Source organism: Perca fluviatilis, chromosome 9 (assembly GCF_010015445.1).
Source record: "Perca fluviatilis chromosome 9, GENO_Pfluv_1.0, whole genome shotgun sequence".
Lineage (NCBI taxonomy): Eukaryota > Metazoa > Chordata > Actinopteri > Perciformes > Percidae > Perca > Perca fluviatilis.
Genome location: NC_053120.1, coordinates 32,861,059 through 32,878,960, shown reverse-complemented (window position 1 = coordinate 32,878,960; position 17,902 = coordinate 32,861,059). Strand labels below are relative to the sequence as shown.

At 41.2% G+C, this 17,902-nt stretch overlaps 1 protein-coding gene across 1 annotated transcript in view; it reads right to left on the bottom strand.

The window, feature by feature from the left end:
• Positions 1–327: 327 nt before the first annotated feature.
• Positions 328–17,902, bottom strand: part of nlgn1 (neuroligin 1) — a 441,774-nt gene continuing 424,199 nt past the window's right edge. The window contains exons 5-12 of the mRNA XM_039811895.1: positions 13,136–13,348; positions 8,620–8,886; positions 8,160–8,521; positions 6,756–6,916; position 6,480; positions 3,442–3,597; positions 2,988–3,065; positions 328–1,775 (exon numbers count right to left, since the gene is read on the bottom strand). Of these exons, the coding sequence (XP_039667829.1) occupies positions 1,179–1,775; positions 2,988–3,065; positions 3,442–3,597; position 6,480; positions 6,756–6,916; positions 8,160–8,521; positions 8,620–8,886; positions 13,136–13,348 (1,835 nt within the window). The 3' untranslated portion in view covers positions 328–1,178. The remainder of the gene's footprint in view (positions 1,776–2,987; positions 3,066–3,441; positions 3,598–6,479; positions 6,481–6,755; positions 6,917–8,159; positions 8,522–8,619; positions 8,887–13,135; positions 13,349–17,902) is intronic.

Sequence of the window (17,902 nt, the reverse complement as noted above, 5' to 3'; positions counted from 1 at the left end):
ACAACCTCCACAACCTGGAACTGTATTTTACATGGTCCTGCAAGGGTGTGAGTTTTCCCGTAATCCAATCATCAAATCCGTCAGAAATTTCTCCAATGCAAGGGAGAGGGTGAAAATTATTCTTAATAATGACATAATCAGCAGAGCAGCCATCAAGCAGATAAATTGTCATGCGCATCGTGCTAAAATATCCAATTATCCTTTGTCCCCCAGCTCTCTGTGTTGAAGTTGGAACTGCCAGAAAGCCAGTAGGTGGATCCCCGATTCCCACTGGTACAGTCCTGCTGGCAGGTTTGCAGTATAGACCCCCACCCCCACCCCCAAGAGAAGAGGGCTTAAACAGCCTGGTGCTTAGTGTACAGATCTAGATATGTAAATAGGTTCTATACAATAAAATTGTTCCTGATCCTCAAAAATAAATGGATGAAAAGTATCTGTGACATTTTTTTCCTCAAAATGGTTCCATTGTGCATACAGGGTTTCTTTTTTTCCTTGAAGTTTCCAGTCCTTCTTTTGTTCTATTCAACAATAATTTTTGCTTTATCTTACATAGCCTCCATTTATGAAGTTAACACATGCCTAAATTGGTTTGCACCGCATCTACTCTGTGCCCCACAACAGAGTAATCTGCTGTGCGATGCCAAAGGAGAACAATATTTTCTTTCTTTTACAAAGTACTCCCCTCTTCTCACCTCCAAGACGTGTCTGATGCTCTGTTCTGCTTCCAGATAATACTGTCAAGCAGTCATTTGTCAAAAGTTCCCGAAGGCCATTGTCGTTAGAAAGAAAAAGTAGTTTACTGTACCATGTTTTGCTGCAATATCAGAACAAAAATAATAATTAAAAACATCCTCCTCTTTGTTTTAGCTTGTGAGGTTGTTTTTCTTAAACTCCTTATTTGTACTTTTTTCTTTTTATTTTCTACAAAAACATTATTATTTTTTTTTTCCTCTGGTCCAAACCCCCAGAAATCCCTTGACTATATTCCCTCAGGTATTAACAGGGTGTTGTACAATCCCAGTGTAATTCCATGGGTGTCTGGCAACTCCAGGCTGGCGTTTCAGCTCTTGACAGCTCTATGGTTGTCAGCATGTCGGCCTTAAGTCTCTGCTGCAGCAGTGGCGTTAGCTTTTTGCCTCAGCCATCAGAGTCCTGCCTGCGTGGGTGCATCCACAGGGCTATACCCGGGTGGTGGAGTGTGAGTGTGGGTGCGGATGGGGCAGGGTGTTATTCTGCCCGCTGCTGGGGAAGGTGTTGAAAGAGTGGAGTGAGGTGAGCCCCCCCATGGTGCTGGGGATCATGGTTATGGTGTTTGGCGTCATAAGCGGGATGTCGTCCGGTGAGCGCCTCATTGCCAGAGTGTAGTCGGGCGGGCAGGCAGTCCTCAGCACCACGTCGTGCGGGTGCAGGGAGTCGCCCACTCCCCTGCAGTCCAGGTCTGAGTGCTGCTTCATCTGCAGGGACATGATCTCCTCCTCCTGAGTGTGAGCCAGGTCGTTGGTGGCGCTCCGCTGGGGGCTGCAGCGCCTGTGGACGTCATGCCGGCGTTTGTCCTTCTTGTAGTAAAGGGCGGCGAAGGCTAGAATGTTGAGGAAGAGCAGGGAAGCTCCTACGGCGATGGTCACCGACAGCTCAGTGGAGTAGTCACGCTGGTCCACCAGGTGTGGCTGGTTGTGGCTGTCCTGGGTCTCGGTGGGGAACGGACTTGGGTTAGGGCGCTTGGTCGCCAGAACCTTAGTCTTCGGGGTGCGATTGGTAGCCTCCGGTTGAGGGATCTGAAGACAGGAAGAACATCAGTCAGTATGTAATTGATTTTAAGAGTTTAAACTATGTTCAAGGATATAGTGTTTGAGAAAGTTCAATCTTCTTCATGCTAATACACTTTTTATCAGATATATTTGAGAAATAGAGTCATTGCACAATTCCAGTCCATTCAGGTCCAGTGCAGGTATTTAGTTAAATAGCCAAGCTTTGGGCTTTCCATTATTGGAAATGTTGGGTTTTTGACCTGCATTTTATGTTTTTGGCCCTCTTGCACATTATAATTTTGTCCTTAATGTTTGTGCATGCATGGAGCTGTAGCCATAAGGTGCCTAGCTTAGCTTAGCATAAAGATAGGAATCAGAAAAAAGCAGCAAGCCTAGCTCTGTTGAAACATAGAAAGTAACTTTCTATAAAACCACAACCCATCACTTTTTGTTTTATTTTCTGTTTTTGTATTGACCTGTTTAATATTGGGCAGAGTGGGGCTGTTTTACCTAAGCTCAAAGTCTTAATGCAAAGCTAATCAACTCCTTGCTCTAGCTCCATATGTAATGCACACATATGAGAGCTGTATCAATCTAACTCTCAGCAAAGAAGTATATTTCACAAAATGTTGAGCTATTCCTTTTTTTGAACAATTGACAATTGGTGTTGTTCCTCTGATGAGGACAATACAACATATCCAATATATAGATAATGGCATATAAATCATGTTTAATCAAATCAAATTTCAAAAGATCCATCCATTAGCTATAACCGCTTATCCTTGAGGGTAGCGGGGAGCTGGTGCCAATCCTGGTTGACAATGGACGTGAGGTGGGCTACATCCTGGACAGGTTGCGAACCCACGCAGGCACAAAGAGAACGTGCAAACTCCACTCAGAAAGGCCCCAGCCAACACAACATTCAGCAATAGATTGGGTGGCCTAAAACTCTTAAAACTAGATTTGTATTAATTGATAACACATGATATGCTGTTTTTGGGATTAGAACGTATGGAATCCCTATGACAACTGACAGTAAAGCTGATGTATATTTTGACAGATGTGAATTTCATCCTCACCATACTAAAACTATAGCTGTGTGTGGCTTAAAAGAAGGATTTCATCTTCTAGCACTTCAATTTCTATCATGTCAATCATATCATGTCAAACCACATAAGTAGGCGCTCACAAGAGGCACCTGAGGTATATATGGTTATATATACATGGTTTAGTACCAACCTTGGTGGTGGTGGGGATGAGCTGTGTGACCTCATTGAGGCTGTGTAGATGAGGAACCAGCTCCAACCACAAGTTGACCTTAGGAGAGGAGAGAAAATATGAAGTGGGAGAGAGATTGAATGGAAACCATATATAAGAAGTGTCTTGTGAGGAGCATACCAAAATCAATATGACATTACATTAGAATGTAGTCATTCTGACAACTTGCATGCTAATATCTCAATGTAATCTTAAAGGTTAAGCTTTGCTTTGAATTGAAGTAAAATAAGGCATTGAAATAATTTGCCCCAAACCCAAATAACAGATCGACAAGTGTCATCCTTATTTAGAGTTTGCCTGGACAATAATGCAAACAATACAATGGGATAGCTGCCCAAATCTACCTACTATATCTGTTTAACTATGTATAACTATAACTACAACATAAAGTGCATTTCGTAATAGCTAACTGTACCTTGTTGGCACGGTAGTGCTCTTTTACCCGGGGCTTCAGGCCAATGTGTAGGTAAAGCTGGTCTTTCTGGTTGTAGCGTGTCCAAGCCACTTCTTCAAAGCGATTGGGCTTGGTGTGGATGAACTTGGTGTCCTGGGGAAAGGGGGGGTTGGGCCCCTAAAAAAAAAAAAAAAAAAAAAAAAAAAAAAAAAAAAAAAAAAAAAAAAATCTTATGGCAGAACCATACACATGCACATTGCCTCCTATTAAAGATGCAGTACTCTCCTCGCCCAATCAGAAATAGTTATGTCACTTTTTATTTGTTTACTCTAGGGCACAGGAAAAAACTAAATTTAAACTAAAGGTGGAGTGGACCTTTTTTTTATTAAAAATATGTGTAGCATCTCCCTCAGGCTAATCAGTGTAATTATGAAAATACTGGAATGCAGTGCTGAGATGCAGCCTCCAGGTTTGATCAAATATTAATCAAAAGTTTCTAACATATCACACCTGATAAAATCAATAAAAAGGTCAAAAGGGGTATTATTGCTCAAAGATGATTGGTTTTCTAAAGATTCTGATTGAATGAAAAGGTCTTGAGATAGCTAATAACCCCAGAAGTTTCCCTCATTTGAAGTTTTCTTCAAATGCTAAAAAGAAATTTGCATGTTGCATTTTTTAAATTATGGATGTCTTGTTGATAGTGAACCTATTTATATATAATTTCTACATAAAATACTTCCAGCCAAGGAAAATGTTTGAGTATAGAATCAAGATGCAATTCAACCAAGCTGATAATTTCCATAAAGCATATGCTTCAGTGGTTGCTATAAGACATAGCTACTATTTTAGCGTTATGTACCAAATATTAGAATTGAGCCATAATAACACAAGAAAAGAGTACACTGTAAATACAGGTCTGTTAAGTATAGTTTACTGAGCACATTCTGCATGAGATCCTGTGCTAAAAAGACCCCCTTACACTTAATCTGGGCAGAACAGAGCCAGCAATGTGAGCTATGGAGGCCCATTCAGACACACTGAGAGCCCCATTGTCTGAGAGCGGCATATGGAGCCAGCCAGAGCTCATCAGGAATACGCTTAACCATTCAAATTGGCGGCATAAATCTCCCAGGTACCCGGCATTCTACGTCAATTTGGGGTTATATATGTAGATCATTAGTGCCTTTCTCTTCCCCTCAGGGCTACTGGGCAGTGCACTGAAAAAGCCAATGTCCCCCCATTACGCTCTCGAAAAACAATTACCGCCATGACTATATGCTCTAAGGCAGTGTGTGACAGAAGGGGGGCAGAAAAGGATTTAAATTTTGTCCCATCGAGAATGTCACTCTTCAGGCTACAACCATTAATTAAGAATGTATTTGAAGATATGTAGAGAGTAGAGGGTGCATAGAATACCAATTACACTATACAGTCCATAAAATATGATAGCACAATTCACTACTCCTGGTGATCAAATATACTGTAGGTTAATATTGAGGAAACACAATTACAGTGAAATTATCAATTAGTTCATGGTATTGTAATGATTATTGCATGTTGTCAAGTGCTGTAAGACCAATTGCAGAACAAATGTCAACAACATTATTTGAATAACCCTGTGGCTGACCTTTATGTTGTGTTATGGTATGTTATGCATATGAGCATACAGTAGCTTGTAAATCAAATAGATTATTTGGAAAATACCTTGTTTCAGTCAAAAGACGTTCACTGGGCATTACAGCCTGGCAGAGCTCATGCAGCAGGTAGTAATCAGACTTCTCTATCTGACCTTATTTTAAAACCATGAATTTCTTATTTTTACTGTAGTAGCGAGAGAAGACACTGTGTCAGTCCTTTATTTTTTTATTCAATTATATTTGGTGTGTGTCTCTGTGTGGGAGCAGGCTGAGGAGGACATGCAGGGAGGCTGGAGTGTTCCCTCACAGCAAGAAAGTGTCTGAATTTAACAATTAGTTAAACATTCAGCAGTGCAAACCAACTTATTTAGACTTCAATGATCTGTAATAATTTCTCCTTTCATGGTAAATGGGCTACACTTACACAGCACTTTTCTAGTCTTAACAACTACTCAAAGCACTTTACACACTATCGGCATTCGCCCCATTCACACACATTCGTCCTTGGTGGCTGAGGCTACTATACCAGGTGCCACCGGCTCACCATTCACGCTGATGCATGACGCATGATGATCGAAGATGGCCTAGCATCAAGAGCAATTCAGGGTTCAGTGTTTTGCCCAAGAGCACTTCGACATGTAGGGCCAGGATGGAACCACCGACCTTTCGATTGGTTGAGGACCGTTTGACCACCAGAGCCACAGCCGCCCTTTTCCCTTTTCCCCTTTCCCCTTTTATCTACCCACTCTGCAGTTCCAGTCCTACTTACTGAAGTCTTTGTTATGCACATAGGTACTTAAACTGATTGGAAACCCGACAACCTATACATAGCTAAGACTGTGACGTTACCCAGGAGAAATCCCATAGTCCCATTATCCCATAGGCCCATTAAAGAAACCAGGTTTCTCTAATCGCCTACTCCCATTACAGATTCCAGGTTTCTCTGATCCCCCACCTAACCCAACTCCATACAGACTGAGCTACTGCCACCCCACAGGAGGCTCAGTCCTTGCCACTACCCCGGGTTTGAATCCGACCCATGGCCCTTTGCTGTATGTAATTCCCCCTCTCTCTCCCCCATTTCCTGTCTCCCTCCTCTGTTCTAAAATATCTTTAAAAAAAAGAAAACAGGTTTCTCTAATGCCCTGCTCCGATTAGAGAAACCCGGTTTTCCAAATCCCCCACTCCGATTACAGAAACCAGGTTTTTCTTTTTTAAAGATAATTTTTTGGGCTTTTATTGCCTTTATTTATAGGATGGATTAAGTCAGGAAAGTGGAAGAGAGAGGGGGATAACTGCAGCAAAGGTCAGAACTGAACCCACGGCTACGACAAGTACTAAGCCTCTGTACATGGGGCGCATGCTCAACCAGGTGAGCTACCCAGGCGCCCCAGAAACCAGGTTTTTCTAATCCCCTACTCTAGTTACAGAAACCAGGTTTTTTCTAATCCCCTAACCCGATTACAGAAACCAGGTTTCTCTAATCCCCCAAGCTACTTCACTTAATGCGTACATCAGAATTTACTGTAAATTTAAAACTAATTTATAGTACAGTTAAAGAGTTTAAATGTTAAATGTTAACATTAATGTTTTAAATGTTAACAGGCTTTGACAGAGTTATAATGGCACTGTCCCAGGTCATGGGGATAATGCATAGAAAGTAAGTTTTAATAGTCCTTGGTAGTGTCATCATACCCTGTTTTGGCAAAGTTTGTCCAGTAGGTCATGACCACGGCACTGAGCATCACGTCATTCTTGGAGAAGTTGCAGGGAAACAGCTCTGTTGGTCCAATCATCGGTAGGCCGAACACATAAGGGATCTCATCTCCATGTGCTGCATCTGCCCACGGTGGTACCTAATGAGCAGCAGATAAATCAGATCAGTATTATTACATGTGAAAGATACAGGCTACTGAAAGGCATTATTTTTTATGTTGACACACAGTGAATATTGTGACCATAAACGGAGACACAGACAGATCCAAGAAGCTGGGGAAATCTTTTTTGAGAGAGAAAAGGGGAAATGAGAAAATATTTTAATATAATTTTGCTTACCATATCTGGCTCATTATTCATTGTAATAGAGAGAGACAAGATGGGAATAAAGGGGCAGACAGAAGAAGGTGGCTTTGAGCTGAATTTTAAACTTAAATGATGAAATACAAGTTACCCGCTGTAATGTCAACTTTATTGTCCCTGAGGGGAAATTTGTCTTGGGCACAGTGCTAAAGTCAGCTTCACATACAAAAAAAAAACGTCACAAAAACAACATGACATTACAAATAAAACACGTGGCGGGTTGAAATATGCCAAAAGAAAGTGGGGAAATTGAATCACCACTTCTTACTTTCTCTTTAATTAGTCAGCGTAGCGTTTGTAAGCAAAAACATTTTTTAGTTAGTTAGTTAGGAAGCAGAAACTAGTAAAAATTGTCACTTCTTAGGCTATAAACTAGTCGGTTACAATAACGTATTTGGAATGAAATCAGACCTTGTTTTGTGCCGTGAAGGGCTGTCTCTTTGTACTGTTAGGAAATCTGCCTTCATATTACGATGCAATTTAGCTGTGTGATCTATTTCTACCTAAATATGACACAACAGAAGCCCATTCTGGCTGCCAGAACAGTAATAACGGCAAAGTAAATTGTGTACAATGGTTCTGATAGAATGTACAGCTACAGTCCATTCTCATCCACACTTTTTGTTTCAATTTTTTTGTCATTATTATACATTGATGTGGCTAGGTAGAGAGTTAGCTATGTGGGAAGATGACCATTCTTAATCCCGCCTACAAAACTCTGGGGGAAACGTTCCAGTCAATTAGCCTTGAGCTAAATTTGAATCGCCCAAATCAGAAATGTTGATGGTCATTCAGATATCTGGAACCAGACTACTTAAGCACCTTTAGAGTTGATACAGTATGAGTAACTGATATTAAAATGCAGCAATTTGAACACAAATCTTTCTCTTTATAATATCTCTCTTGATCTTAGATGATGGCTTTGTATGTGTGAAAAGTAACTGAAAGCTTTACCCAGCGAGACATAGAACAAACCAGTAGTATTTTGTAACTCCATTACCCAGACAGCGAGAGACCCACCTGGTCAGTCTGACAGTGGTGGTAGAAGGCATAGAAGTATGTCGGTGACCCAAAGCTGGAGTGCAGGTCAGCTGTGGCGACAGCTGGTGCTACCCACTGGTGATCGGTGAAAAGAGCCAGCAGTGTTTTCCGGCGGGTCTCCGGGTTGTGCCTGTCCGCCCAGTCTGTGTACATGAACTTGATGGTCTCTCGGAGGATGTCTTTACCCTCTGGGTAGCCATACAGGTCATCCACAAAGCTAGACACGGCGTAGTCAAAGTCGTTAGCCTGAACGCCATTTTCGTTGTCCACGATAAGCTCCACGAATTTAAGGCCCTCGCCCTGGTTAACTCCCAGCATTATATCGTAGTTGAGGAACTCACCTTGAAAGAGATGGTACAATTTGTTAAAAAGCACAAATATAGGGTAAGGACATTGTTGGAAACTGCCTGCTCTTAAGTTAAGTAAAGTGATTTGATACCTTGCTCCATGAGTATTTGAGGGTCATCAGGTATAACATCTCCATCAATAACAGGTCCAAAGGCGATATGGTAGCGGGCTGGCTGGATGTCTTGATCTACCAGCTCCTTGTAATGTTTTCTCTGAAGACACCCCACAAGCTCTACAGTGTCCTCCAAGTTACAGCCCACCTTACGGGCCAGCATCCGGGCGTACTTGGCTGGCTGAAAACTGACTGCCCAGCTGGACAGAGCTGTGCCACTCTGGGCGATGGCCCTCTGAAACAGTCCTGGAGACAAAAATAGCAGAGTAGGAAACAAAGCAACAAATAATCATTGTGAAACTTTTTTTTTCAGTTTTCAGTGGTGATGCAGGCTACATTTACATTGCTATATTTTGGTTTTAAAAAGAATATCCTTTGCTACGTTTACACTTCGCATTCCCCCTGCTGTGGCGTTTCAGAGCCCTTAAACTGGAGAAATTTGAAAACACTTCTGACCCGTTTTGGTTTGGAATCTGTGGGGTTGTATTACAGTCTCAACGGCCGCAAACGGAGACCTTTGGAAACACCAACACTGATGCCAGTGTTTCGCTGCCTGATTGAGTCATGACGTCTCTTTCTCTGAGACTAAGCTACTAACGTTACCATAGCAACTACCAGCAACGGGCAGAGTATACATGCTGCCTCCTCTTTACCCAGGGCCCATGCCCATTATATGAGAATGTTCATGAGACATGCGGTTTGTGTGGCGTGTAATTGCAGTTACACACCAAGGAGACGGCCAACCGTCAGCAGAAAAGCCAGTCGGACTGATTAGTCTCCCGGAGTTGGTCCAAAAAGTGCCACATAATACACCAAAGAGACGAGACGTAATACGTCTCCATAACAGCAGGCGGCGCTAATCTGTATTGTCGCCCAAAAAATGAAAACCGGCAGCTGATTGGACGAACGCGTCACATGGGTTTGTTTTCTCCGGAAATTCAAAGCCAGACTGTAATGGCGGCTTGTTCAGAATATTATCTCAAATTGTACTAAAATAGTTCGCTGAAACATGTTTCTGAAAACATTTTAAGCGAAAAAATAGGCCATGCAGTTGCTGAATCTGTCTTCATTTCAGATCAACAAAGGTCAGTTTAAAAGATTTTCGTCAGATTTTGAGAGACTCTAGTCACGCTCATTCCGCTCGCCATTTCCGGGTGAGTCCCGACTGCCCTGCCTCCGACTGAACATGTCAGGTCGGCCAAAATAAAGGCTGACATCCCCTCCGACGTATGACGGCACGGAACACACTGAACAGACTGAACAGACTCGAGTCACTGACCTCGCCAGACTGTCCAACGGCTGATTATCGGGTTAGTGTGTCAGCGCCTTTAGTTTAAACGGAGATTAGTTCTTCTACTGGAGCTAAAAACACTTTTCCAGGACTGTGTGGGTGTGATTGACATCTTCCTGAGTCCACTGTTAGTGTTGTTGCACCTGTTAGGACGGGACAAATGACACCTTTGTCATCCTTATTTGTAAATTATAGAGTGTGGTCTAGACCTACTCTATCTGTAAAGTGTCTCGAGATAACTTATGTTATGATTTGATACTATAAATAAAATTGAATTGAATTGAATTGAATTAAAAATTATTTGTGACCTAATAAATTCACATTAAACCTGAAAAGAGTCTAATCAGCCAAAATAACTGAAAACACCTGTGTGGGCGTTCAGAGGCTTTAAAAACCAAAATGTAGCAATGCAAATGTAGCTGCAGAATGAAATCTGTTGAATTCAGGGGACAGCATTCTGTGAAAAAAATCTGCTACTGCATACTCTGTGTGCCTCTGCTTATAACATAAAAGAACATATCATTTAAAGGCATCCAAATCTGCGCACAAAAAATACGATATTATACTCTTCATGTACATGTATTCAGGTAAACAACTTCTAGTTGATCAGATTTTGAAAACCACAGTTAAGGATCAGGTTACTTTCATGTATCAATAATAAATAATTTTGTTTTTATAAATGGGTCCAGTCATCTAGATTACAACTCAAATCTGCTCACTCCAGAATATCTGTTCAGAGAAATATCAGCAACAAATCCAAATTTCAATAACCTGTTCAGACTGACATGTCTCCATTCTATCCTTTTGTTTTAATACAAACTAAGTAATAACCTTTTTACGTCCCATTTTTTTTATCTTTAGTTTGGGGCTGAACATAGACAGTGATATATGGACACATCATAGACTTTGACGGAGACCAGTGAAGTAAATTAGAAGCACTTTTCCGGTGATGGCTGAGCGTACTGCGCAGCTGCTGCTCAGCCCCAAACTGAGCTTGATGACGTAGATGTAACGTGAGCAACCTATCTGAAAGTTGTGCCAAGAGAAATCTGAATAATTCCGAATCTTGGAGAGACAGAGAGCGTGAGTAGGAGCTGTCCATGAGCGAACGTTGCTGAAATATTTTGCTCCGATGCTTTCATTGACTCTCTATGGGTTTCTTCCTTGACTGTATGCCTCCACGTCCCCCCGATTGCCTTTGAGCTTCTCCTGACTATACGGTAATTTCTCTACTGTGCGACAGAAAGTCGCGTGGTTATGACACAATTGTTAGCCTATTTTTACAAAAACGGCTGCTACGGGGCCATAACGTGAGATACAAGGTAATGGAGGCTTTTATACATTGTTGTGTTTCTTTAGAAATAAACAATGGACAAATAGAGTCTTTAAACGCTTAGTTATTCGTTATGTGGTTAGTTGAAAAACAAAGAATAACACCGGCCTTATCCTTTAAATGGCCCACAGTTCTCAGGAAAAGTCCTCATGAGCTTCAAGTTCTTCCCATGTGTTCTGTCAAACAAAAATCTAAATCTCTTTCATTCCTTTACTGAATGTTGTACCTGGTTTTTCTCTTTGATTTTTCTAATTTAAAATTTGAGGTGTGTCTACCTTCCTTCAAAACAACAGTAGTTTGTTTAACCTGGTGAAAACAACACTATTTGTACTCAAGTAGCATCTCATTATCGCAGTGTGGGTGAGTTATAGTTAAATGCAGGAAAAGCAGCTCCCACATGAGAACAAAATGCTCCTCTCAAGGCACAAAATCATACATTATATATCATGAAAAACACAATTGTTCAGTGCTTGTGCACATTTAGGTACCTGAAGCCTACCAACCCACACACTGTGAAATAAGACAAGGCAGACAGCTTTTTGTGGGCTGCAGTAGGATTCAAAAAGACACTCTGATTTGGCTTCCGTTCCTATGTTACATGCAGGCTCTGCTTAGAATATACCCCCCCCCCATTCTCATGGCATAAAAACTACCTTTGACAAGGTGTGCTATATTTTTCTTGCGCCCAATCGGAGCAGATTGGAATTTTTGGTAGGGTTGCTTAATGAGAAAATGGAACATTTCAGACAGAGGGTGAATACAGGTTCATTTAGGCAGACAATATGAGAGAAAATAAAGTGTTTATTGGATTTTAAAGGGCAACTATTATATAGCATTTCAGAGTTTTACTTGTATTTTGTGTTTGTATTAGAACATGTTTACATGCTTTAATGTTTAAAGTGTTTTCTCATACTGCCCATGGCTGCTGCACCTGTATTCACCCTCTTTATGAGATGCTCTGTGGGAGCGCCTGTCTCTTTAAGCACCCCTCCCGACAAAGCCCAGTCTGCTCTGATGGGAATCTGAGCTCCGCCGCAGCCTCGCTGTTGTATCACTAGTTGAAGCTGGAGCTACTGTTAACTGCTAACTTGAAAAATCAACAATAAAGGCCTCTAAACCAAATATTACACGACGGGACATGTCCTTGCAGTAATTTGAAATGATTGGAGAAATGACCAGCATTGGCTGCCAAGATTACCGCTATCTCGCGTTAGCATGCAGCTACTTAATATTTAGCACTAATGTTAGATTGTAATGGAACGAAGCAGCACTTTCTACCATCAAACATCACAGATAAAGGCTTCTGAACCAAACAATACCCAATAGGACATGTTTTAGCAGTAATGCAACCTGAAATTGGGGAGAATTTAACAATTTGGCAGCCAAGATGACAACTTTTACTGCCGTTAGCATGTAGCTACTTAAGTACTACATAACCGTGAATGTTTAGGAGTAATGTGACCTGAAATTGAGGAGAATTCAACAACACTGATGACCTTTTACTTCCGTTAGCATGTAGCTACATGGGACAATGTTAACACCACCTCAGTAGCGTAGTAAAAAAAGCACTCTAGTCCAGCATTCCTGGATCAGATGACTAATCATAGGAGGCCGTCTTAGAGTTGCATAATACTTAGCTGAGAGTAGAAAAAACTGTTGAAACCGGAGTGTTTAGAACAGTTGGAAATCTGACGGTTTTAGCTCACGGTGGTTTCTAAAATACCTTTAACTTAAATTAAACTGTGTTGATTTTCCTCTGCACCAAGCACTCACATGGACACACACCACTCAGGTGCACATAAAATACTGCATGCATACCTAAATATACATGAAGATCCCATGTAAATTCTGCGGTGACTTGTGATTTTTACCTTTGGTAGAGTTGCTCCAGCGGTTGCCCTCGGAGTAGTGAGACAGCGTGAGCAGGTTGACACAGGAAGCTCCAGCGCCTGAGCCAAAAACAGTGATACGTAATGGGTCACCACCGAAGGCTGCAATGTTCTCACTGGTCCAACGCAGAGCCTGGATCTGGTCCAGCAAACCGTAATTCCCTTTGGCTGCCTGGTCACCTGTACTCAGGAACCCTGCACGAGAGGACAAAGAACAGAGGAGATGTTAGTCGAATTCCCTTCTTTAAAAAATGTATAATGGTGTAACCAAAAACTTCTATAATTAACAAATTGTTGCTAAAGTTATTCCTTTTGACAAATGGGAAATTGTTCTGTAAGAATCCCTATACAAGTTGACATAGAAATATACAGTTCAAAGCAAAATGATTGATTTTAAATAAAATAGTACACTAACAGCTATTACAAGCAAACTCTTCAATGAAATAAATGATCAGTTGTTACAATGTAACCTTTGTGAGAAAGATAAGAGATGAATTGTGGCAGGACAGGACAGAGGAGGGGAGTTAATGTATGTGGTCTCTGTGATGTTGTTACTAGGAAAGTGCTCTGTAACTATGTTATTATCAGAAGCAGTACCCCCACGAGTTATTGATTTTTCCTCTACATTGTCATAACTAGGTCAACTTGAATAGATAAGGGACAATCAAATAGGTAGGAGGGAAAACACAAACATGACTTGATATGGATATTAAGATATATATATTCACAATGTGAAATCATTTTACTTTTTAAACTTTTATTTTCACATGGATTTTTTTTTATAAAAACAATGTATAGGCTTGCAGTGAATTATCCCTCATGAAATGAAAAATAAAGACCACCAGGGAAATTTTTTTTCCACTTATTTTCTTTTTGATTTCCATGATTAAAATAAAATAAACAAAAATCTACTTTTGGACCATCCAAGCACAACTGCCAGTACATAACGAGGCATATTTCTCGCGTATACAAGGAAAACCAACAAGCCTGGCTGTTTGATAATTTGCTGCAATAAAACAAGAGTTATTGCCCTGTAGAGCCACTTAAAGTGTGGATACGCTAAATATAACACAGGCAGGCTCATTTTGGAGAGAGACGTGTCTACATCTATGATCTAGCCTCAAATAGAATTAACAGTAGGATGTTGATGAGATAGAGTCATGTGTCATGAAAACCGCTCTTTGTTCAGAGAAAAATGGATTTGTTTTCTCAAAGCAAAGAGAAAAAAAAAGAATTAAATGAATGTACTGTAGAAAATGAACAACATTCATAAGTCCTCTCAGTTGGCCCAAGCAAATCAGATGTTGTAAGTTGGCTCATTTCTATTTTCAGAGGCAAAAATATGTTTGCATGAAGAAAAAAATAATAAGGATTCTTCAATAGATCAGTTTCAGCCTTTATTGCCCTAACTCTGCATCTAACTATGCCATATAGGCTGTTCTTACGAAGTCCTTAAAAGGGCCCATATAATCACATTATCAACCTGCTTCAAAACAAAATGACTTTCTCTCTGCCCCCACCTCCATCTCAACACATTCTCACTCTCCCATCGCGTAAAAAATGGACGCTTGGTCATGTGCCTTAGGCGTTTTTCACGCTAAAAGTCTCCTTTAGTGTCAGAACACTTTGTGTCACTTTTGACACTCTGGGTCAGGACGTACTGACTGACGTGCGGCACAAGAACGGGACAGTTAGGTTTCGGAAAAGCTCATGGATGGGGTTATAAAATTTATGTTTCTGTGACACACAGGACCATGAACAGGACACAAACCCCGGTCTCCTGGGTGAAAGTCCTGTGTTGTTTGACCCATCCACCACCCCAACCGACCTCCTTACGTGGCATTTCGGTCTATCTACTACTCGCTACGTCAACTTACATCGCTGCGGTCGTGCTGCTGATCTGCCCGGTGCGTTCCAAACATACACTGAAGGGTGCTTTTTGCGTCGTATCTGACGCTGAGAGCCACTGCCTAAGCGTCCGTATTTTACGAGTTAGGAGTGAGAACGGGTCGTGCATTTATACCCCCATACCCAATCTATTTTCCCCCTCCCAATTAAACCTCTCAGGTACTCCTGCTCAATGTGGTTGCATAAATCCAGCGTGAGTGTATACCCACAGGGAAGCTCTGGTCTTTCAGAGCAATTTCATGTCCAACGCCGCCCCACCACTGACATCACCACCACCATCACCATCAATACCTCCCTCTGATTTCCATGCTAAAAGCATTACCTGCTACAGGCATCCAGGGAGTCCCCCACACACACCCACCAACCCTCACATACTGTACTTCCCTCACATACTTCCTCTCCTGTCTTCTTTCATGTTCTTATTCTCACCATTGTCCTACTCTGTGGCTAAATGGAGTGCTCATCAGCCAGTGTCAGTCAACACTACAGTTCATTTCCAATGGGATGCATTCAGGCCACATGTATAAACAGACCTGGAAGAATGCAGAAAGGAATGATGACATCACTGCTCTGTGAATAAACGTCATGAGTGTAAGCCCCATATTAAACAATGGTATAGGTTAATATGACTCTAATGAGATGTATTTATGCAAATAGCACATGAGAGTGTGATTATAGTTAACATAATGCATATATTATGTTCATGATGTTTATAATTGATAATGTTATACAGAGTATGTCGGATCTATGTAAAGGACACACACACGTATATTCTGTCATGATGTCATCAGTTCACAAGTAGCATCCTGCTGTACAGCTCTCTCTCCTCTCTCTCTCTCTCTCTCTCACAGTTTGTGTAGACTCCCTCACAGACAAATACAGTACATTTGCATCCACACACACACACACACTCACTCACTCACTCACTCACACACACACACACACACACACACACACACACACATAAACTCACTCACAGAAATCTCACTGACAGTAGCAGACAGGCACGTCCCTCGCCTGACTATTTAATTGAGTTCATTCCTTTTCTATTCCCTTTCCCCTGGCTTATTTATTTATTTATTTGTGTGTTTCTTGATCAAAGCCTAATCGTGTGGAAGCAACAGCAGCCATCTACAAGAAAGATTTTAATTGATTCAATTTAGCTGCAGTGCAGGGATGGGCTGGCAATCACAAAGAGCGAGGCAGGAAGAATGATTAGTTCGCCAACAGTGATGGGGCAGCGGGGCAGTGCTCTCCCGCTCTCCCTCCCTCTTTATCACACACACACACACACACACACACACACACACACACACACACACACACACACACACACACACACACACACACACACACACACACACACACAAAGACAGACGCAGATGCAAACAAAGCACAAGCATGATTGATTTGGAATATCTGAAGACCTAACACTTATTATTTTTTTACTCACGTTCTTCTCTTGTCTTGCAAGGACAATTAGTCCTCACAAGGAAACCAATGGGTGGACGCAAAAACACAGAGCAGTGGCTGCAGGTTACAGTGCATGGATACTGCTCTGTTAGCCTCGGTAATGCAGCAGGGTAGAATAGATGATTTACAGATTTGCTGACAATTGTTTCTTAGTGAGTAGATGTAATGCATTTGAATGAGAAGAAGATTGTGTGATATTAAAACTGCAGAAAAGCAATTAAGATTTGTATTGTTACACTTATACTTTGTTTTTTAAATAATATTATGTGCTATGAAGAGCAAAGAGAGAAAACCTTAATTTGTAGAGATTTATTTTTTAAATGAATTTACCAAGTGCATAACATAAAGCACTGTCTCCCATTGCAGCTTTTGAGCCCTTGCTATAGTTTGTCTTGGAAAGATACATCTGTTCAACATGCCAAAAGAATAACTTTATGCAGTATGAATTTGTTCGGTTTGTTTGTTTTCAGACCACTTTGGGATTATTAAGATTTATCTTACAACCTGACCCTTATAATGGAGGCACTGACTGATGAGGCAATAAATAAACAGTATTGTGTATAGAAAAAAAATGTAAAACAAAAAAGTAAATAGAAATGAAAAGAACTTCATAGCTTTCATAGGATCGAATTAAATACCTTAACATGCCACTTCAGTTTCCTCAGTGCTGCATGGTATTTGCTGTGAGCTTATAATGCTTATAAGTCTTTGGCGACGTGCTGTAAATGTTGAGAGTTTTATTAGCCGTTCAGCTTCTATGAAGCCAGACATGCTCCATTTTCCTCCCCTGCGTAGGATAGATCACACATGTCTATATCTAAGGTTTGGCTAAAAGCCACCGTCCGTGATCACTGAGACTGTGATACGGCAGCTCGGCCGCTAAGCTCCCCGGGATGACAATATTAAGGTGAACCCTGATCCAGGAATCCAGCTTTTATCCCCACTATCTCCGTCGAACCAGAGAGAGAACGCTAGACGAAGAGAAAGATGGGATTTTAAAAAAATACTTTTTTCCTTTTTTTTTCTCTGAACACATCTTTTTTTCCACAGCCATGGTCTATATACAATAATCCTCTCTATGTTCTCCCTCTCTTTCACTATCCGTCTTTTTGACTCTTCGTGTCAAGACAGACAGAATAAGAAAGTGCAGCAGAAGAAAAAGGGAGGGTGAAAAAACACCATCGCTGAAGCAGGTACACTGACATTTCAGTCAGTAAAATCGAAAGCAAATTCAGAAAGCAAAATGAAAGGGGAAGATGGTGTGGAAGATAAAGAGACAGAGTTTGGACAATGTAGCTAGATAAACAAGCACACAGAGAATAAGTGAGGCTGGAGGAGACAAAGCAAGACAGATATAGAGGAAATAAA